This window comes from Pelodiscus sinensis, chromosome 2 (assembly GCF_052426305.1).
Source record: "Pelodiscus sinensis isolate ZL-2025 chromosome 2, ASM5242630v1, whole genome shotgun sequence".
In the NCBI taxonomy this organism is placed as follows: Eukaryota; Metazoa; Chordata; order Testudines; family Trionychidae; genus Pelodiscus; species Pelodiscus sinensis.
The window spans coordinates 135,026,642-135,050,399 of record NC_143053.1 but is presented as its reverse complement, the minus strand read 5'-3'; the positions used below and the strand labels follow the sequence as shown (position 1 = coordinate 135,050,399).

General features: G+C 44.9%; 1 protein-coding gene across 2 annotated transcripts in view; it reads right to left on the bottom strand.

The window, feature by feature from the left end:
* Positions 1–23,758, bottom strand: part of DNAH5 (dynein axonemal heavy chain 5) — a 246,615-nt gene that overhangs the window by 5,030 nt on the left and 217,827 nt on the right. For both annotated transcript variants that reach the window (XM_089776436.1, XM_089776437.1), the window contains 3 exons: positions 21,725–21,937; positions 10,762–10,914; positions 9,424–9,655 (listed from right to left, as the gene is read on the bottom strand). In XM_089776436.1, the coding sequence (XP_089632562.1) occupies positions 9,424–9,655; positions 10,762–10,914; positions 21,725–21,937 (598 nt within the window). The remainder of the gene's footprint in view (positions 1–9,423; positions 9,656–10,761; positions 10,915–21,724; positions 21,938–23,758) is intronic.

Here is a 23,758-nt window from a genome sequence, read left to right as displayed (position 1 = left end):
AAAATTCAGTTCCACAAAGCAGAAGGGCCTGGGCTTCTGTTCTGCAGTTTGTTAGTCTGCATTCCATCCTGATCCATCTTTTCCTCTTTAGTGGCCCCAAATGCCATCTTTCACCTCTACCAGCTCCTTCCGTCCTTCCACTTGGCTTCTGTTTGCTCAAGCAAATCAGTTTCAGAGAACTTCATTATTACAGCATTATTACAGACAACTCCTATGTTCACCAAAATGTTGTTAAATCAGTTCATTCCTGCAGACAACAGAGTTTTATAATGTTTTATGTAATGTGCTCAATGGGTAGTATGAGAATAAATATTAAGCAACTATAACTCTGCTGGCTGCCCTTCTCTGGATAGCCGGGAAGAACAGTCTTCTAGGTTCTTAAAAAAGGTGCATCACGCAGACTGCCTGTGTCTCTCTCTGATGTCAAAGCAGAAAGAGATCAGGAGGATCCTTGTGATTCAACATGATAATACTGGTGCTCTTACGAGTAATTAGAATACAGATTGTGTTATAAAGAAAATATGATGAATGATTAAAAATTTGTACTAACAGAAGCTTTGTATTGGAAATATATTGATACCTTTTGTATGGGCAATTGTATACCTTTTCCCATGCGAAACAGTTGTGTAGTTCCTGAGGAGAGGGAACGAATGAGTTTGGAATGTGAATGTTTGGAGAAAGATAACAACTTGAAGGCTCAGCATTCTCAGAATCCAAATGGTCAAAGAAGCTAGAATACTCAGCAGCACCAACGTACCATCAATTGGACCCAATATAAAAGACAGACATATAGATGGCTTTGGAGTTAAGAGCAAGCACCCCTTAACAGATGACAAAGAAGAACAACTTCCAGATAATCAGATGTTTAAAAGAACTAATGGTGGTTGATTAAGAACTGACACAGCAAAATGTATAGACCTGAATGGGAGAAAAGTTCTATAAAAGATGGGGCTTCTTGCATGAATCTCTGGGTCTCATCTTGTCAAGACTGGAGCATCAGTCTGGTCTAAGAGGAGAAGAGGAGTCCCTGCCCCTGCCCCCTCCTCCGCCTCGCATTTAACTTATCAGGCCAGTGAGTTAGGGTACGTCTAGACTACATCCCTCTTTCGATAGAGGGATGTAAATTAGACGCTTCGGAATTGCAAATGAAGCCAGGATTTGAATTTCCCGCACTTCATTTGCATATTCACATCATGGCACTCTTTCGAAAAAGCACTATTTTGAAAGTGAAGCCACATCTAGATGAGGTTCTTTTGAAAACAGAAGCTTTTTTCGAAAGATCCTGTAAACCTCAAAAAATGGGGTCTAGACTGCGGTTTCACTTTTGAAATAGCGCTTTTTCGAAAGAGCTCCATGATGCGAATATGCAAATGAAGCACAGAAAATTCAAATCCCGGCTTCATTTGCAATTCCGAAGTGTCTAATTTACATCCCTCTATCGAAAGAGGGATGTAGTCTAGACACGCCCTTAGTGTGAGCAACAGACTGGTAACTTGAAACAAAAAGACAGGGTCTGTGCGGGAGAGGGGAGGATGTCTGAACATGCATATAACAGAATAATGTTACATTGTCAATAAATGTGGCATTTTGACTTATCCCCCTGAAAAAGATTCTGTGAAATTCTTTCCAGTATATCATTCTTATAGAATTGATGTGCACAAACTGCATGAATATTAGCTTGTGTTTTCATACTAAACTACAATCCTCAGGGCCAATTTCAGAGGCAAATGCTATTTCTGTTGTTTGAAGTAAAATGTTTCAAGTATTCCAAAGGTGGGTTAATTTTTCACTAACCTTCTAGAATGTTCTGGACCTACAAAGAATCTTGTGGAATCTTCTAGACAATCTGAAAACTACATTTTCCTGGAACTTCCCAGAATATTGTCAGGCATAACCTACCAGGACATAAGCGGTGGGGTTTTGCCACTCAGTCAGTGAGATATACAAGTATGAAGTAAAGTGAGAGCCCAGCTGTAATATTGTGGACTTTGTTTCATTATGTGACCGTGAAAGTGTACTTGTGTGTAAAGGACATATTTAATGAGATATTTAATGAGATGCCACAGATATCTACCAAACTCCTATCTATGCAACAATATAAAGGAAATAATGTTACTTCTTTTTCCATGCTTACTGTAATATGTTTGATGACTTTCTAACACTGCAAACATAGACTTTTGCTCTCCCTAATACAAGTTTCCAGTGTAGAAAATAAAAGATGCCATGGAGGAAGCATTCAGTAGTTCAGTACAGAAACCAAAAAGCTCAGTTACAATCTAGTTTATAGCAAAGGGCAAATCTGAGGGGAAAATATCTGAAACAAAACAACATAGGCTGGCTAGTAGCCTATGGTAGTAGCAGCAATCATCCCAATGCAGAGGAAATGGAGGAGCAAAGCGTTAATGATAGAAATCCTAGTACTAAGAAATTAGCATATTTATTTGAAAAGAAGGAATGCAGATGTGAGGAAAGTGATGGAGAATCATCCAGTTTTCCTGGTGGCACAAAGGAGAATAATGATAAAGAAAAATGTAGCTCACTGAAAAATAAAGTAATGGTGAAGAAAAAATATGGTTTACATGAAAGGAACTAAATAATAAAGAAGGATCAGCCTCTCGTGATGACAGAAACCCCAGAGAGAAAAATTGCACATCACAAACTGATACATTAGATAGTGCTTTATGGCTGGCAATCCTAAAGTGTGCCGATATATATCGCACAATTTTGAATGGGCTGAGCAAAACTAAGGATATAACATTTCTAATAAATGAGCAGAAGCAACACTTCTCAAAGTCACACTGCAAGAGAGTGCTTGAGAATGGTGAGAAACTGAATTGGTGTTGGCTAGTTTTCTCAAAATCAACTGACAAAGTATTCTGTTTTTGTTCACAATATCTAACAAGAATGCAAAGTTGTTGCTTATGCTTTTTGAGTACAATTTCTGGCATAACTTTAGTTGATGCTCTGAAGCAACTTGGAAAGTCATCTGCCCATTTTAAAGCCTATGGATAGAGTTTGAGTCCAGGCTCAATTTGAATAAATGCTTAGCTGCAGAAAACCAGCATATTATTAATGAAGAACCCCATAGAATCATAAAGCTGGAAGAGACCTTAGAAGGCCATCAAGTCCAGCCCCCTGCCCAAGGCAGGACCAATCCCAATTAAATCAACCCAGACAGGGCTTTGTCAAGCCGAGACTAAAACAACTCTAGGGATGGAGATTCCACTACTTCCCTAGGTAACCCATTCCAGTGCTTTACCATCTCCTAGTGAAATAGTTTTTCCTAATATCCAACCTGGCCCTCTCCTACTGCAACTTGAGACCACTGTTCCTTATTCTGCCATCCACCACTACTGTGATCAGCCTTTCTCCAGCCTCTTTGGAACTTCTCTTCAGGAAGTTGAAGGCTGCTATCAAATCCCCCCTCACTCTTCTCTTCTGCAGACTAAATAGGCCCAACTCTCTCAGCCTCTCCTTGTAGATCATATGGTCCAGCCCCCTAATCATTTTGGTCACCCTCCGCTGGACCCTCTCCAATGCATCCACATCCTTCCTGTAATTGGGGGCCCAGAACTGGACACAATCCTTAAGATGTGGCCTCACCAGAGCCAAGTAAAGAGGAATAATCACATCTCTGGATCTATTGGCAATGCTCCTCTTAATGCAAACTAGTATGCCATTATCCTTCTTGGCTACAAGGGCACACTGTTGACCAGGGCCGGCCCAAGCCATTTTGGCGCTCCGAGCCCCAGGCACGTGGCGCCGCCCCCGGGGTGCATGGCCCCGCCTCCAGGCGCACGATGCATGCACGGGCCTGCCCCCGAGGCGCATGGGAGGACGCACGGCACATGTGCTGCCCAGTCAGCCTGGCCACCGCCGATGGCGCGCAGCCCAGGGCCGCCCAAGGTGGGCTGCGCCTGGCCGTGCAGGGCCCTGCGGCTGTGGGGGGGAAGGGCGCTGCTGGCCGGTGCTGCGGGGGTTAACACAGCCCCCGCCCTGGGCGGCCGCTGCAGCCCGCCAGGAGCTGGGTGTCCCCCGTAGGTTGGCACCCTGGGCTGCTGCCTGGCTAATCCACCCCTTAGTCCGGTCCTGCTGTTGACTCATGTCTAGCTTCTCATCCACTGTAATCCCCAGGTCCTTTTCTACAGAACTGCTACTTAGCCAGTTGGTCCTCCACTTGTAACAATGCTTGGGAGTCTTCCGTCCCAAGTGCAGGACTCTACATTTGTCATCAGATTTCTTGTGGCCCAAGTCTCCAATTTGTCTAAGTCACTCTGGACTCTATCCCTGCCCTCCAGCATGTCTACCTCTTCCCCTAGCTTATTGTCATCCGCAAACTTGCTGAGGGTACAATCCATCCCCACATCCAGGTCATTAATAAAGATGTTGAACAAAACCGGTCTCAGAACTGATCCTTGGGGCACTCCGATAGAAACTGACCGCCATCCTGACAGCAAGCCGTTGATCACTACCCACTGGGTCCGACCTTCCAGCCAGCTTTCTATCCATCTTACCGTCCATTTATCCAATCCACATTCCCTTAACTTGCTGGCAAGAATGCTGTTGGTGACTGTATCAAAAGCTTTGCTAACACTGGCACTGGGGGCTTTGGGAGGACCAGAAACAACTTAGTTGAATATTCATCAGCTGCTTAATGAATATGCAAATATGGAAATGACTGTTACCGGTCCTCCAAAAGCTCGTGAATGGTTTTACTGGTCCCCGTGTCAAAAAGTTTGGGAACCCCTGGTCTAAGCTTTGCTGTTATGAGGTAAAGACTGATGGCATGTGGCTTGGATTCAAGCTGGGGAACTAGTGATTTCCTCATGGCAAAGCCAGTTCCCACTTGTCCGGGAAACAAATTGAGAAATTACCAGACATATAAAATGTTCAGTATTTTCTAATTAGGTAAATGTTATTATTATTAGGTGTATCAGTCCTTAGCTGCGAACTGCCTGGCTGGTAGATGTGCTCAGGCTGCGTTAGTGTGTCTACCAGCAAGGCAGTTTGCAACTACTTGTGGGAGGGTATGTGGGAGGGCAAAATGGAATCACCGAGGCCGGTCTCACTCATGTGCACGGGTCTGCATGTGCCCGGGTCAGTCCTCCTCCCCCCACCCTTCTCTTCCCGATCTCCCCAGTCCAGCCCTGCTGCCCCCATCCAGCCCTTCTTCCGGCAGCCGGTTCCCTCCCCTGCCCCCCACCGATCTCCCCCGGTCAGCCCTGCTCCCCCGATGACCTCCCCCCACCAGCCTCGCTGCCCTCGTCCAGCCCTGCTTCCATCAGCTGTTTCTCCCATCCTCCTCCTCCAGATCTCCCCCGTTCAGCCCATCTCCCTCTCCCTCCCCCCCCCCCCCCCCCGGCCAGCCCGTTGCCCTCGTCCAGCCCTACTTCCAGTCTTCCTACTCCCGATCTTCTCTGGATAGTCCCCCTTCCCCCTGTTCAGCCCTGGTTCCGCCGCCCACCCTCTCTGATCTCTGCCAGACAGCCCCGCTGCCCCCAACCCTGCTTCTGCCGTCCGCCCGCTCAGATCTCCGCGAACAGCCCCGCTATCCCTAACCCTGCTTCCGCCAGCCGCCTACCCGCCTGGATCTCTGCTGGACAGCCCCGCTACCCCTAACTCTGCTTCCGGTGGCCACCCGCCCCCACTCCCATCCCACAGGACAGATCTGCTGCCCCCAACCCTGCTTCCCGGTGGCCGGTTTCCCCCTCCCCACACACACACACACCTCCTCCCAGCCCACCCCACTCTGCTCCCCTCCTGGCAGCCACGCTGAGGCTCGGTACCGGGCCACAGCCCATAGTTTGGGAAACGCTGGCTTAGACTGATGCAAGCACAGTGCCTTGTACTTGTTAGTGTATATGCGCCCACATTGCCTGATGCAGATAATGAAAAGGAGACTTCCTATGATAGCCTGAATTCAGTGATCTCTTCAGTACCTTTTAAATCCAAGCTATATATACTCAGTAATTTTATCCTAGAGTTGGTCAGGACAGAACCAAATGTCCAAAGGTGCTTAGACATCATGGTATTGGAAGCAAGAACTCAAATGGCACACCCTTCTTTAAATTGGTGTGCTGCATGAGCTTGCTATTGCAAGCACGTTCTTCCAACAGGTGAACAAATACAAAGCAACATGGATGCATCCTCAGTCTTAGAACTAGCATAGGATTGACTACATCATTACAAAACAAAGAGATCTTTCTGATGTTAATGCATGGCACTGATTCCTGGTACCACAGTGTTGTCTCCTTGAGTCTTTGTCCAGCAAAGCGTCATAAATCTGCTGTATGCCGAAAAAAATGTATGTAGGTAAACTTGAAATGTCTGAGACAAAAGCATTGCTTCAATTAAGTCTTGATGCTTCCTTAATTATTAATAGCGAAGGTCCAGAACAGCTATCCACTACCAAAGAGGACTACATTAACACCAGAGAAACCACTTACACTCTTGTTGAAATACTAGGTTTCCAAACACTCAAACACAAGGACTGATTTGATGACAAGAACAAAGTTGCTCAATATCTTCTTAATAAAATGCATGTGACACATCTGGCCTGGATCAATGATAAAGAGAATGCCTCCATGAGATCAGCTTACACTCAAGCTAAGCAGAAGGCACAAGTCAAATTACAAGAAATGAAAGAGCACTGGTGGAAATGTAAAGCTGAGAAACTTAAAGATGCAGCCGATAGACATGATTTTAAAGTATTCTATGATGGGCTAAGGGCAGTCTATGGAGCATGTGTTGCTGACTCTCCGACAGTGCACTCTGCTGATGGCAGCACTATGATTACAGGTGTAGCTAAAATCCTTAACCACTGGGCTAAACATTTTCACAATGTATTAAACCAGATATCAACTTTTGACAGGAGTATTCTTGAAGAGATTCCTCAGCGGGCTAATGATTCACGGCTGGTTATGCCACCAACTCTTGATGAGGTACAAAAAGCTGTCACTCAGATGAAATCTGGAAAGGCACCTGGCAGTGACACAATCCCATCAGGGATTTATAAAGCTGGTGGTGACCAGCTATGCCCTGTCTGACCCATTTATTTATCACCATTTGGGAGAAAGAGCAAAGTGCCCCGGGATTTTAAAGATTGTACACATTTTTAAAAGAAAAGGTGACCGTGCATGCTGTGATGACCACCGGGTCTCACTGCTATCAAAAGCTAGTAAGATCCTGGCCCATATCTTCTACAACTGTCTGTCATTGCGTTGTGTTCCACGCTGGCTTTCAGGAATGATGCCATTTGTGATTTCATGCTGTTCAAGGTCAGGCAAATACAAGAAAAATGTAGAAAGCAATCAGGATCTCCACATAATTTTGATTGACCTGACCATGGCATTCAAAATGGTCAACAGAAACAGGCTTTGCAAGGTACTTGGGCAAATCAACTGTCCTGAAAAATGTATCAATGTAGTTCAGTCTTTTCATGATGATATGTTAGGTCACATACTTAACAATGGAAATACATCAGCACCTTTTGAAGTATCAAATGGTACAAAGCAAGGATGTTTCCTTGTTCCTCTGCTGTTCAGCATCTACTTTTTGTTAGTTGCTTTCAGGGATTGCACGATCTGAGGACTGTGTATTTCTTCTGCTCACGGTTTGGGACTCACTGTAAGCCTCAAGACAGAGGCTATGTCTGTTCAGAAAGAGCCCAGTACACCAGCGTTCATGCTGCTGATACTGTCCTCAAGGTTGTTGATAAGGATGCAAACTGTCCTCCAGCATAAATGCTGATAATTATGCATCTATTTGACTAGCCAAAACCAGCCACTGCCTTTGGAAGATTGATCGAACGCTTTATGGAATGACTATAATGTTAGAATAATACCTTCATATAGTGTTCATCAGGCAGTTGTCCTGAATATCCTGCTGTATGGTTCAGAGTCATGGACCACATATTGTCACCATGTTTTGAAACTCGATCAGTTCCACAGGAAGACTGCCAATGTGAATTGGTGAGACAGAATTCCTAACATAGAGGTCCTTTAGCTGTTTGGTGTCATGGTCATGGAAACAAGATTTATGAACAGTTTCACTGGACTGGTCACGTTATACGGATGGATGATACATGGATACTAAACATGGTCTTCTAGACCCAGCTTGTTTATGGAAAGCACTCTATTGGTGGTCAGAGTAAGTGTTATAAAAAGATCTTAAAGACCAATGTGAAGTCATGCAGTGGCCTGGAAATCAGTGCAGGACAGATTGTTCTGACACCAAACTATTGTACAGACTCTTAAATGCTTCAAGAGTGAACTTATCTTGAGATTAGAAGAAAGGCATAAGATTAAAAAAAAGAATGTACAACACCCACAGATGGTGGATTTTTATATGACATCTGTAATCGAATTTGCTGAGCTAACATTGGCTTAGTCGCTCACCAACGGCATCATAGAAGATGAGATCTGCTGATTGATGACTCAGTCCATACCTAAATACATAATACTGTTCCATCCTAAAGTGTTACATAGTTCAATTACATGATATTAGTACATTTGAGTTATTCTTAAAATTAATAAGTTTCTATAAGCTTAGAGGAAACATTTTTTAAAATTGCTTATCTATGACATGAATAAAAACAGATTTACAGATCCTAGCATAAAAATGTATTGTCCTATGCGACAGGGATAAATCATGCATGCAAATCATGCATTAAAGTAATGAAAAGGAACACAAATAGCAATAAAAATAAGTTATTCAAATATTTTAAAATGGAAGGGGTGCCGTAGACACACCTCACCTGTGATGCATTTGGTCTTAGATCAGCCCTAATAGCCCTATTGCACAGCTGAGAATTCATTCTGCAAAAAAACTTGGTCTGGTAAAGAATTCTAAGTTATGCATGCAGCCCCACTTGTATTTTGGACTATCAGACAAATATTCAGTGAGAAGAAGGATTCCTACTTCATTTACAATGCACTTAATTTAGCCAGTCCAAAAACCTATAGGGAGGTGATACAATGGTTTCTGTTTCCAGTGTTACTGTAACACTTCTGCTGGGGTAGACCAGGATTCTGAGTCTTAACCATACATTTTGCTATATACTGAGAAATGCATAATATAATGGTTAAACATACTGGAAGTGGAAGGCAAAATGCTAGAGTCTTGTAGTGGTAAAGATGGTCAGGAAGTTGTATGTAAATTACATATATTCTAAAAATAGAGTAGTAACAGTTCTCAAGACAGGAACCATCTATTACTATTCATGAAGTATGACTCCAAATCCTGCTTATATTCCAGTAGATCCTACAAAATAGAATAACATATGATATGCCCATATGGAATTATGGATAGCAGCATCTAACATCCCAATGCTCTGACGACTCATTAATAACTGGTCAAGTATATGTAAAACAAATTAAAATTAAGATGCTCTCAATACGGTATAAGCTAAAGTTAGTCACTTACTGTTGTTTTCTGCATAAATCCGTATGACAGGCATCATTTCAAAGAGCACCTTTGGCTTAGCTTCAATGATTTTTAAATTTCTTCTGTCCCAACCAGCTCCTTCTAGATAGAGTCCATATACGTAGACACCCTCAGGAGGAGGAGTTGTGATGTCATCCTTCATCCACTTGGTAACTTCATTACACAGTACTACACTGTCAAGTGCCCACCCTTTGTTGGCTCGAGTTATTTCCTATTCAAAGCAACAATTAAGACTATGGGTATTATTTTGAAGAGTGCCTATGTTTTATGACAATTTCAGTAAATAAATGGCTGTCCATAAATTGAATTATCACACAAGTAATTATCTTTTTTTTTTTTTTTTTTTTTCAGTACTCTCTATGATTAAAGCAGCATTATTTGCAGTGATGGGCTAGTTAGGCTAGTAAGTGGGCCATCATAGTGACCCACAAGATGGTCTCCTGGGATTGTGTAGTTTTGCTAACTGTGCTTGCATACCTAGAATTTGTGAGGTGACTTTGGATGCAGAGGGAGCGCACAGGTCTCACAGTCAATGTTCTGTGCAATCAGCTTGCACCTCTCTTCACATGGCCAGTTATCCAAATCCCAATCACACATTCCCAAAGGTATGAATATTTGAATACGGCGAGCAACACCCAGTGGTTTTTAGGTTCCTAAAAACCAACGCTAGCTAAAAACTGGGCAATCCTTTAGTCAGAAACAATAATCACCATGTTCACAGGTTGTATATATCTCTTCCCTATAGATAATTTTACATTCTCCCCTGGGAGAAACTAGTCTGCTTTAACTGCTGACCTGCAGGTGTGACAAAGAGGACTAACATCACTTCTTTTGAAAACTATCCAGATGGGCTAAGCACTGAAGAGATCCGCGATCAGGAACTAGACCCTGTGTGAGAGTGTGCAATGGAAAGGGCATAAGGATTTCCCACCCTTTGCACACACACCCCCAAGAGGCTGCTCAGAATCCAACTGAAAAACATAGAATCTTCAATCCTTCCTAGAGACCTCCAAGGCAGCCCTTGGCATGAAGCTGGTTGGGTTCAGAGTAGTAAGTACAGTGAACCATACTCAAGGGTAACCTGGCAGATATTACTTCTAAGGCAGCAAAAATTTGTCCTGGAGATTTCAGCTGTCCCTTAGCTCCCCTTCTAACATGTTGGATGTAGCCAAAGGCAGAATCTAACCCTAAAATGGCAAAGGAGTTCAACACACACACACAAATATTCCGCCTCTCGCACATACTCAGCCTTCCCAATCAAGCTACAATAAAGGGGGAATATTATTGAAAGGGCAATTCAAAAATAAACCTATTCACCTGTCTCATTGCAGTCAAAAATCCTTGAGGGTTAAAGAACCCTGTCATCCAGAAGCAGTTTGGTCGGCCCTCAGATATCCAGCAGTAAAACTGATGGTTTCTTTCCAGGAGTTCAGTAAACCAGAAACCTAAGGTGCTAGAAGCCCAGGATGCCTAAAAATAGGAATAAAAGAGGTACAAAAGATGTTTTTAGGGGAGAAGGGTATTTAGAACTTTCAACATTTTGTAATCATAGCAATATCAAGTCATTTATCATATCAATGAAAATATCCAAAAGTACCAGGGACATATTACAAGACCATTGAAATGTTAATTTTGGAATCATCAACCTCAAGGTGAAATTTTGGTCCAACTACAGACAATGATACCTCTTCAATTGACCTCAACAGTGCCAGAATTGCCCCTTATAAATATTATTATAGATAGGACTAGTAGCACCAGCTGTAGCTATGGTTGTCCAACACTTTCCACAGAAAGACTCCATCTTCAATTGATTATAACTGTCAAACTAACTGTTTCGGATTAAAGTTTCCATGAAGGGTGTCTCAGGCTGAACCTTCTCGCTGAACTTCCAGTAAATATGGTTTGGCTGTTTCTGAGACCTAGCTGAGGTGATTTCTTATGTTATTTGTTACTCACATTACAAATTCTATCACCTTTTTTGAACAATAACAATACCCCCATGCTTGGAAGCAAGGACTTAAAATGTGGCAGATGGTGGCCCTCCTGTAGGATATATGCCTTCTGCACTCCCCAGTAAAGTGGGCCAAGTTTTACACACTTGAAGTAATGCAGTTCCCCTGACACCACTACAGAGAACAGGAGCACCTCAAACCCCCTGGGTGGGGGGGAAGCCTATCTCCATTTCCCCCTGACAACCCTCTGGTTCCAGAACATGGTGCCAGGAACCCAACCACCTTTCTAGGTAACAGCTCTCTCTTGTTAGTTCGGAGTAGGAATAGGAAGCCTAATCCGAACTACCTAGTCCGTGCAGCGTGTAGCTGCAGGGCACGGAGTCCGCACTAGCGGACATTTAAAAATGGCGGCGCCCGACAATATGCAAATGAAGCCCAGGAAATTCAAATCCCGGGCTTCATTTGCAACTCCGGTTGCTTACATTACCACCCTAGTTCGAACTAGGGTAGTAGTGTAGACATACCCTATATGATGTGGAAGGGGGCCCAACTGAAGTTGATTGATGGCATGTAATAACTTTTGAGTTGTTTGCTTTGTAATCTAAATACTATTGGTTTGTATGTAATTTCTTTTCTTGAAAAGATAAAGGAAAAACAATTATTTTATGTGCAATTGTAACTACCTTCCCATCATTCATCATCATCGGGGCCGGGAATGTGAGATTTCATCACTGCAGCACAAACTCTGAGATACCGGACTAATTAGCAACAAAAGAGAGCTGTTACCTAGAAAGGTGGAAGCAACAGGGGTGATGCTGTGGTTGGTGTCTGCTATAGACCACCGGATCAGTTGCATGAGGTAAATGAGGTTTTCTTCACACAACTTCCAGATCGCAGGCCCTGGTTCTCATGGGGGACTTTAATCACCCTGACATCTGTTGGGAGACCAATACAGCAGTACACAGACAATCCAGGAAGTTTTTTGAAAAAGTTGGGGATAACTTTTTGGTACAAGTGCTGAAGGAACCAACCAGGGGCCATGTGCAGTTTGACCTGCTGCTCACAAACAGGGAGTAACTAGTAGGGGACGTAGAAATAGGTGACAATCTGGGAAGCAGTGATCATGAGATGGTAGATTTCAGGATCTTGACCAAAAGAAGAAAGGAGAATAGCAAAATACACACCCTGGACTTCAGAAAAGCAGTCTTTGACTCCTTCAGAGAATTGATGGGCAGGATTCCCTGGGATGCTTACATGAAGGGGAAATGAGTCCAGGAGAGCAGGCAGTATTTTAAAGAAGCCTTATCAAAGACACAGGAAGAAACCACCCCAATGCTCACAAGAAAAGCAAATATGGTAGGCGATCAGACTGGCTTACTGGGGACATCCTTGGGGAGCTTAAACACAAAAAGGAAGCCTACAAGAAGTGGAAACTTGGACAGATGACTAGAGAGCAGTATAAATATATTGCTTGAGAATGCAGGGGAGTTATCAGGAAGGCAAAAGGTCAATTGGAATTGCAGCTAGCAAGGGATGTGAAGGATAACAGGAAAGGTTTCTACAGGCATATTAGCAATAAGAGGGTGATCAAAGACGGTGTGGGGCCCTTACTGGATAAGGGAGGTAACCTAGGGTATGTCTACACTGCCACCCTAGTTCGAACTAGGGTGGCTAATGTAGGCATTCGAAGTTGCAAATGAAGCCCGGGATTTAAATATCCCGGGCTTCATTTGCATCTTGCTGGGCGCTGCCATTTTTAAATCCCCATTAGTGCAGACTCCATGCCCACGGCTACACGCGGCACGGAGTAGGTAGTTCGAATTAGGCTCCTCGTAGTTCCGAGTAGGAATAGGAAGCCTATTCCGAACTACCTAGTCCATGCCGCGTGTAGCCGCGGGGCACGGAGTCCGCACTAGCGGACATTTAAAAATGGCGGCGCCCGGCAATATGCAAATGAAGCCCGGGAAATTCAAATCCCGGGCTTCATTTGCAACTCCGGTTGCCTACATTACCCCGCTAGTTCGAACTAGGGTGGCAGTGTAAACATACCCATATATAGCAGCCCAGTGTCTGTGAGGGTATATCTACACTACAGCACTAATTCGAACTAACTTAATTAGAATTAGTTAACTCGAACTAAGCTAATTCGAACTAGTGCATCTAGACCTAAAAACTAGTTCGAATTAGCATTTTGCATGTACACATTGAGTGGACCCTGAACCAAAGTTAAGGCTTGCCAGAAGCAGTGCCAGTAGGGCATCAGGTTAGGACTTAGAGTGTGGAGCTTCCGTCTCAGGCTAGCCGAGGGCTGTGCTTAAAGGGACCCGACACCCACCTTGGACAGACAGTTCTCAGGGTTCCCCGCTTGCTTGTCTACTTCGATGAGGGACAGTAAAGCAGTCCTGTCTTGGAGTGCCCTGAATGCCCACACTCGGCACATAACAGCACTCAGCCATCAGTCTGGCTGCACTTGCCGCAGGCTGCCATCCAGGGTAGTCAATTGGGGGGCTGTCAGGATCCAGGAGACCCTGCAGGAGAGCTTCCACCCCGAGGAGCCCGCAGAGCCACCCCAGTCCTGGCTTACAGGGGAAATCCTTGGTGTACTTAAGCACAAAAAGGAAGCTTACAGAAAGTGGAAACTTGGACAAATGACTAGGGAGGAGTTTAAATGTATAGTTCGAGAATGCCGGGGGGTTATCAGGAAGGCGAAAGCGCAAATGGAGTTGCGACTAGCTAAGGATGTAAAGGATAACAAGAAAGGTTTCTACAGGCATGTCAACAAGAAGAAGGTGATCAGAGAGGGTGTGCAGTCCCTAATGGATGAAGGAGGTAACCTAGTGACAGAGGATGTGGGGAAAGCTGAAGTACTCAATGCTTTCTTTGCCTCTGTATTCACGGACAAGGTCGGCTCCTGGACTTCTGTGCTAAGCGACGCAAGATGGGAAGAAGATGGACAGCCCTTGGTGGGTAAAGAACAGGTTAGGAACTATTTAGAAAAACTAAACGTACACATATCCATGGGTCCAGACTTAATGCACCCAAGGGTACTGAAGGAGTTGGCAAATGTCATTGAGGAGCCTTTGGCCATTATCTTTGAAAAGTCGTGGAGATCGGGCGAAATCCCGAATGATTGGAAAAAGGCAAATGTAGTGCCCATCTTCAAAAAAGGGAAGAAGGACGATCCAGGGAACTATAGGCCGGTCAGTCTTACCTCGGTTCCTGGAAAAATCATGGAAGGGATCCTAAAGGAATCCATTTTGAGACACTTGAATGAGAGGAAAGTGATCAGGAATAGTCAGCATGGATTCACAAAGGGCAAGTCGTGCTTGACCAATCTGATTAGTTCTATGATGAGGTAACTGGCTCAGTGGACATGGGAAAGTCAGTGGATGTTATATACCTTGACTTTAGCAAGGCTTTTGATACGGTCTCCCACAATATTCTTGCCAGCAAGTTAAGGGAATGCGGATTGGATAAATGGACGGTAAGATGGATAGAAAGATGGCTAGAAGGCCGGGCCCAGCGGGTAGTGATCAATGGCTCGATGTCAGGATGGCGGTCGGTTTCTAGTGGAGTACCCCAAGGTTCGGTTCTAGGACCGGTTTTGTTCAATATCTTTATTAATGACCTGGATGAGGGGATAGATTGCACCCTCAGCAAGTTTGCAGATGACACTAAGCTAGGGGGAGAGGTAGATACGCTTAAGGGCAGAGATAGGGTCCAGAGTGACTTAGACAAATTGGAGGATTGGGCCACTAGAAATCTCATGAGATTCAACAAAGACAAGTGTAGAGTCCTGCACTTGGGACGGAAGAATCCCAAGCATAGTTACAGGCTGGGGACCAACCAGTTAAGTAGTAGTTCTGCAGAAAAGGACCTGGGGGTTACAGTGGATGAGAAGCTAGATATGAGTCAACAGTGTGCCCTTGTAGCCAAGAAGGCTAATGGCATATTAGGATGCATTAAGAGGAGCATTGCCAGCAGATCCAGAGATGTCATTATTCCCCTTTATTCGGCTTTGGTGAGGCCACATCTGGAGTACTGTGTCCAGTTCTGGGCCCCCCACTACAAAAAGGATGCAGACGCATTGGAGAGGGTCCAGCGGAGGGCAACCAAAATGATTAGGGGTCTGGAGCATATGACCTACGAGGAGAGGCTGAGGGACTTGGGTCTGTTTAGTCTGCAGAAGCGAAGAGTAAGGGGGGACTTGATAGCAGCCTTCAACTTCCTGAAGGGAGGTTCCAAAGAGGATGGAGAGAGGCTGTTCTCAGTAGTGACAGATGGCAGAACAAGGAGCAATGGTCTCAAGTTGTGGTGGGAGAGGTCCAGATTGGATATTAGGAAAAACTATTTTACTAGGAGGGTAGTGAAGCACTGGAATGGGTTACCTAGGGAAGTAGTGGAGTCTCCATCCCTAGAGGTGTTTAAGTCTCAGCTTGACAAAACCCTGGCCGGGTTGATTTAGATGGGATTGGTCCTGCCTAGAGCGGAGGGCTGGACTTGACGACCTTCTGAGGTCTCTTCCAGTTCTATGATTCTATGATAAGGGGATGGTTGGATGAAATAACATGATCTTGGTAACTAATTGACCATTCATTATAGGGAACTTTCTGGGTGTCTGGCTGGTGAGTCTTACCCACATGCTCAGGGTTTAGCTGATCGCCATATTTGGGGTCAGGAAGGAATTTTCCTCCAGGGTAGATTGGCAGAGGCCCTGGAGGTTTTTCGCCTTCCTCTGTAGCATTGGGCACAGATCACAGCTGAAGGACTCTCTGCATGTTGGGGCCTTCAAAGTATTTGAAGGCTTCAATATCTGAGACATAGGTGAGAGGATTATTCTAAGAGGGGTGGGCGAGATTCTGTGGCCTGCGCTGTGCAGGGGGTCAGACTAGATGATCATAATGGTCCCTTCTGACCTTAAAGTCTATGAGTCTCCCCATCAGGGGCTTGTACCCCATTCCTCCCTCACCTCCTTCCACTAACCCTTCCCTAGCCCCCTTCCTGATGTAAAAAAAAAGGACAATAAACAGAAACTCTCTTTATTTAACAAAACTGGGCGTGGAGGGCGGAGATTAACCTGTGGGGAGACTGGAAAAAGGAGGTGGGAGAGGGGAAGAGACAGGGTGGGAGAGGGGAGGCGGAAACCTGGGAGGAGGGAGCTGGAGGGGGGAAGCCAGGGGAAGAAGGAGGAGGGGAAGTATAAAACTATGGTACGCCATATCTTCAGTACTGTGTACAGATGTGATCTCCTCACCCCAGAAAAGATATATGGCCTTGGAAAGGGTTCAGAAAAGGGCAACTAAAATGATCAGGGGTTTGGAACAGGTCCCATGTGAAGAGAGGCTAAAGAGACTGGGGCTTTTCAGCTTAGAAAAGAGAAGACTGAGGGAGGATATGATAGAGTTCTATAAAAGCATGAGTGGTGTGGAGAGGGTGCATAAAGAAAAGTTCTTCATTAGTTCCCATAATAGAAGGACTAGAGGACACCAAATGAAATGAATGGGTAGCAGGCTTCAAACTAATAAGCAAAAGTTCTTCTTCACAAAGCAAATAGTCAACCTGTGGAACTCCTTTTCGCAGGAGGCTGTGAAGAATAGAACTATAACAGAGTTTAAAGAGAAATTAGATAAAGTCATGGAGGTTGGGTCCATGGAGTGCTATTAGCCAGGGAGTAAGAATGATGTCCCTGGTCTCTGTTTGTGGAAGGCTGGAGATGGATGGCAAGAGACAAATAGCTTGGTCATTGTCTTCGGTCCATCCCCTCCGGGGTAGCTGGTGTTGGCCGCTGTAGGCAGACAGGCTACTGGGCTAGATGGACCTTTGGTCTGACCCAGTACGGCCGTTCTTATGTTCTAAGCTCAGGGCCGGGGGTCTCACTGGACCACCTTGATTTTCATGCAAACCTGCTCCTGGGTTCACATGTGGCCTTTGGTGGCCAGGCTGGCAGCTATCCTGCCCTAGGCGGCCACTTTCCTGTGCCTAGTGCAGAGATCGTAGACGTTGGAGGCCTCCGCCCAAACCTGGATGAGGTCCACGATCTCTGCACTAGACCAGACGGGCGCCCGCCTCTTGCGGCCCTGGGCAGACTCCTGGGAGCCGCCAGCCTTGTCCTGGGAAGAGGCGGAGGGCTGGGTGGCAGCGGCTGTTAGTTCGAATTAACTTTGTAGTGTAGACATACCCTGAGTCTGTAACGCTGACATGCACAGCCACGCCCTCTTTCCCCTCAGCCGAGCCACCATGGAGGGAGGGGAAGAGGGCAGGACAGTGACGTACACATCCAGGGGGCAGGGCCGTGTATGTCACCGCCCCCCTCCCCTCCTGCTGTGGTAATCAGCTGAGTGCTGCGCCCCTCAGCGGGGCCGCCAGGGGAGCCAGCAGCGCAAGGGGCTGTTTGGGCTCCCCCAGGGTGGGAGGGGAAGGGAGGGAGATGACGTATACGGCCCCGCCCCCTGGCCCTGTACGTCACCGCCCCACCTCCCTCCCTCGTGGCAGCCCAGCTGAGCAAGATGCACTCAGCCAAGCGCCACGGCGGGAGGGAAGGGGAAGGAGAATGGGAAGGGGGGCAGGGAGAGACAGAGGGGAGAGAGAGGCAGGAGGAGGAGGAGAAGAGAAAGGGAGAGTGAGAGGCAGGAGGGGGAGAAGAGAAAGAAAGAGACGGAGAGAGAGGCAGGAGGCGGAGGAGAGCTGAGAGAAAGGCAGGGAGGCAGTAGGAGGAAGGAGAGAGAGAGAGAGAGACAGAGTGAGAGAGCTCAGGAAAGAAGACCTAAAAATCCCATCTTATGACGGGCTAATTGGCTAGTTTAATATAATCCCTCACTAGTGCTTTTTATCCAGCCATGCCAAAGCGCTGTATTTTTCTACAAATGAAAGCTTGTGTTTGTTTGTTTTTTTAACTAAACTAACTTTGGAAAAAATAAGCCCGGGTGCTAAATTCTATTCTCAGTAGAGCAATCTCATTAAAATCTAGGTATACAATAGACAGAAGAATGTTTGTCAGTAAAATGTAGCTATTTAAAGAGAGATTCTTCTAGTGATAATTTTTCAATATGCAGCAAAGGCTTGAAATTCAGTTGTCTAATGAGGCAATTCACTTGACTGTACATTTGAGCAGTGACCAGTTTCTCTCAACTAGTTTCAAATAAATATTGCTGCTGATGCCATGGTCTTAACAGCATTGCTCTGTGTTTGGCTATTTCCCTTTCTCCCTTTGGGACTATTAAACCATGATCTCATTCTTATTCTCTTGCTTTTAGTGTCTGATTATTAATTGTTGTTATGTTTACTGTTGTCATAGTTTTGAAGTTACAACATCACTACCACCACTAGTCTGACACTGAGTCAGAACAGCAATTGCTATAATTTTTTGAAGTCAAGTAAAAATCCTAATTTTTATGTATTATGGATAATGCCCATTTGGATTGAAATCTAGGTCTGATTAGCATTAGTTAAGTCCAGCTTTTGAGAACTCACTGTGACTGTGTCCACAAGTAGTTTCGTTTCTTTGTCTCTCTAAGCTGCTAGACATGAGAGAGCTAGAAATCATCTGCATTCATCCATATATGCATCAGTTTTGATTAAGTTAACTCCTGCTCAGCTTTTATCACTAAAGGACAATGGGTAACATTTATATCAAGAGCAGTATGTTCAGAAAGGCAAGTGGGCTGCTGTTTGTTTGAAAAAGTATTATTTGCTGAAAATATGGTAGTATTTAATGTTAGAGGGAATTACTGATATAGGTCAGCATTCTTTCCCATCACAAAGGCGATTATGCTTATTTTAAGGAAACACATGCCCCCAACTTTGAAGGATTATTCTGAATGAGATCAAGACAGGTAATTTAGGCTACCTCAGACCTTCAGTTTCAGCTATGTAACAGCTGAATTTTGTTATCGTTCCTGTTGATGCTATGATGTGACTACAGGTTGAAACTCCATAATCTGGACTTCCTAGCAACACCCCTGGTCTGGCATTGTCAAGTGATCCCATGATATGGGATAAGCCCTCGGACTGGAACCAGGAGCGTTTCCAAACTAGAGGATGGGGAATGGAGCTTCCTGTCACTGGGGGAGGGCAGCAGTACAGTTGCCAGAGGGAAGCACAGAGCCCCTTGGGCCACCGCGAGGATGCTGGAGAAGGAGCAAAGAACCACTGGGATGAGCATGGAGCCCCCCACGTGGCAGCAGAGCTGCTCGGTGGAGTGCAGAGCTCCCAGGTGGCAGCCACATTGCTATGGGAAGCGTAAAGCTCCAGCTGGCAGCAGGGTGCTGGAGGGAGCGTGGAGCCAGCAGGTGACAGCAGAGCTTCTGGGGAGAAAGCAGGACCTTGGCCACCAGCGGGATCACAAAGCCGCAGATGGCGGCTAAGCCACCAGGGAGAGAATGGAGCTCTAGACAGCAGTGGAATCCCCGGGCACTGTGGGGAGAGCAGAATCCCAGAAGGAGAAAGGAGCACTGGGCAGCAGCTAAGCTGCAAGGAGAAAAATAGAGGTCCCTCCCACCCAGCACCGTGGGGAGATCAAAGCCCTGGGTGGCAGTGGAGCCTGATTGTAAAAAAGCAAAGCCCCTAGGTGGCCAGAGGGAAAGAAGACACACACCCTGCACTGACCTCCCAGGTCTGGCAAATTCCATGGTTCTGGATCAGTCAGGTCCCAAGAGTGCCGGACCAGGGAGGTACAACCGGTATCAACAAAATGCACACACAGTGAATAATTCCAAAATGCTTCAGCAGCCTCAAAAACATAAACAAGTAGGTGATATTGCTATCTTTTGCAGGGTGGGGAGGGTAGTGGTGGAGGAGCTTAAAGATAATCCCTATCTTCAACAGACTGGCATCAGTTTGAATAATAAAGATACTGAAAATGATAAAGTTCTAGAACAGCAAGGCCAAGGATGCACAATGCAACAACTTCATTGTCATCTTGGTTTCATGCCATTATGCTTAAGGCTGTCTGAAACCTTATGGGAGCTGTAGTCATAACTGTCACTATTCATCCAGGGTAAATACTGGAACACTATTCAGTTCCTTTCTGGAAAGAGAAAGCTGAAACCATAGCAGCCATCACCCAACACAACCCATATGCAAGGCTAATCAAGAATCTGAGTAATGTGGGTGGAGCTCTTGTATCGAGTACTGGTTTGATGGAGGCATGTGTGTGAGAGAGAAAAGCAGAAACAGCATGGAAAAATGAATGAAAGGCAACAAGGAAACCCCAGAGACAGCTGAAGATGCATGACCCTGAGAAAACCCAGGAGCGCTTTTGGATAGAATGATGACTGTAACGAGAATGGAATGAGAATGGAACAAAGAAAATGTCTCTTGTTTTGTTCCTAATTTTATCAAAGAAACATGAGTATAACATCTATATTCTTTATAAACAAACAAATATGCATCAATGAAATCCCTCATTCCAATATCCATTTCTGGTCCTAACTGAAACAACTCTCAAGACCCAAATATTAGCTAGCCACCTGGATCAAAATGTGATGAACTCTTCACATGTGGAGCAGGCAAATTATCTGATGTATCATCTAATTTTAGGCAAGCTAACCAGCTATTTGCCCAGGTATTGTTTTACTTACCTTGAGATTCCAGACAATAAGATAAAAAAGACTTACTCTGATTTTCTTAATGGACCTAGTATTTAAATTCAAATGGACAGCCTTATAAATTCTCAGAAAATTAATTCTGTACCCAAAAAGTGCAATCACGATACACTGTATTTTTCATAATTACGATGATTAATCTCTACTCTAAGTATAAAATAAACTCAGTCTTATTTGGGATGGCATTAACAGCCCTTCTACAACTTATTAATACTTCAGAAAAAAATATTTCTTCTCCAGACAACTAGTAATGATGAGGTTGAGACCAAAAAGGAGTTATTAAAGTGAGTCAGAAAAAGAGCAAAGAAAAGGGGATTTATGATCAGATTCTAGCTTATTTTACACCCTGAACAACCCTATAACTACATTCTTCAGCTGGATGCTTGCGCTCTCTCGGCTTTCAAAGTGCAGTCACAATCATAACTTACATTATCACTGAGATCAAGCACTTTGTTTGTTGAAAAAAATACATTAATCCTTTTGAAATAAAAAATATTAAGTGTCTAAATATGTTGATTAATAATCAGAGTATATAATTTGATTTTTAGTCCTTAAAATGCCACATTGACGGAAGACTCTAAACAAACTTAAAAACAATAATGGTCCTGTAAAATCTTACATAGTAACCAAAAATATAGAGAGATAATATCATGAGCTTCCATGGGCATAACCCACTTCTTCAGATGACAAATATCATCTGAAGACTCTAAATAGTTTAGCACCTGCCTTTTCCCAACAGACAGGAATCCTTGCATCATACATGCAATCCAAAGCATCTCTTAGATTTTCATTCATGATGATGGTCCCATCAATGGCAAGTTTTAGATCAGTCAGAGTGCTTCGCACTAAGGTGATAACTCTCTGCATTCTGTTTATCTCCTGCCTCAAGAAGATGTTCATGGGCTGGAATGTTCCCATCTTCTGCAGCCTTTCCTTTACCTGTCAAGAGAAAGCCAAACAAAAGCAGATACTTAGTGATAAGAGAAAGTTCACTTTATGGCAGTCAGATAACAATAAATGGAAAGATTACATTGTTTTCATTAGATGGTTAAGAGTAAGGGTAACCAGGTACTGCCCTGACCCAAGCAGTAGCAGATCACAAGGCCTTTCTTGGTCAGCTCTCCATTGGAACAGATATCAGTGATATAAATCCAGATACATTCCTCCACTCACCAGCTCTGAAATAGAAAGCATCAAGGCAACATGTACACAATTCCCTCTTTCAGGGATCTCAACCAAAATATCAATGCCTGGTTCCCAGGGAGCAAGTCTGCACCAATACCTGACTCTAGTTTGAGAATATAAGCAAGAGACCAAACTCTTGTGCCACTTTCCACAAGAACTGTACCCTTCTATCATAATGGCACTGTTGTGGATTGGTTTGAATCTTGTTAAGGTTTGAACATAGCTTCTGACTTTCATTCTGAGTAAACATAAAGAAGTGGCTGAAACAGTAGCATGAAAACCAAAAACAGGCACAGATCAGACTCTGAAGCTGAAGGTGACTTATTCTTACAGTATTCTAAACTAAGTAGATGGCTCTTTGGGAGAATCGCTATGTTGGACATCTCTTTGGTTTCTTAGATTTTACTTCTTTGTGACTGCTTTGTTTTCCTGGGAAACAATGTATAGGTTAATACGTTCTAAATAATGAAAGGGCATTTTTAGACAGTTCTGCCTATTATTTTTCCTTTTAACATATGTATATAAACAAAAGACCCCCCCCATTTGCTCTTCTCAAAGGGTAATGAAGTCTCATTCTATTTTACACGCATCTTTCTTTCTTTTCAGAATTAACTTTCATAGACGCTACACATACAAACCGCTAGTTCAAACTTAATTCGAACTAGCGGAGCGCTTAATTCGAACTAGGTAAACCTCATTCTACGAGGACTAACGCCTAGTTCAAATTAAGTAGTTTGAATTAAGGGCTGTGTAGCCACTTAATTCGAATGAGTGGGGGTATGTCTACACTACCCCGCTAGTGCGAACTAGCGGGGTAATGTATGCATACCAAACGTGCAAATGAAGCCCGGGATTTGAATTTCCCGGGCTTTATTTGCATAAGCCGGCCGGCGCCATTTTTAAATGCCGGCTTGTTCGAACCCCGTGCCACGCGGCTACACACGGCACGGGCTAGATAGTTCGGACTAGCATACACGTTCGGTATGCATACATTACCCCGCTAGTTCGCACTAGCGGGGTAGTGTAGACATACCCTGGGAGACTAGCCCTTCCCAGCTTGCCCTGGTGGCCACTCTGGGCCAAACCAGGGAAATTCTTCTGCCCCCCTCCCAGCCCCGGAGCACTTAAAGGGCCACGATCTGGCTACGGTGCTTGTGCCAGGTGCAAACCTGCCAGCACTTAGCCAGCAGACCCTGCACCTGGCACGGCATGAACCAGCCACCCGCTGCCACCCAGCCCTCCACCTCTTCCCGGGACCAGGCTGGTGGCTCCCAGGAGCCTGCCCGGGGCCACAAGAGGCGGGCACCCATCTGGTCTAGTGCAGAGATCGTGGACCTCATCCAGGTTTGGGGGGAGGCCTCCAACGTCTACGATCTCTGCACTAGGCACAGGAAAGTGGCCGTCTAGAGCAGGATAGCTGCCAGCCTGGCTACCAAAGGCTACATGCGAACCCAGGAGCAGTCTTGCATGAAAATAAAGGTGGTCCAGTGAGACCCCCGACCCTGAGCCCCAAGCTTAGAATATAAGAACAGCCGTACTGGGTCAGACCAAAGGTCCATCTAGCCCAGTAGCCTG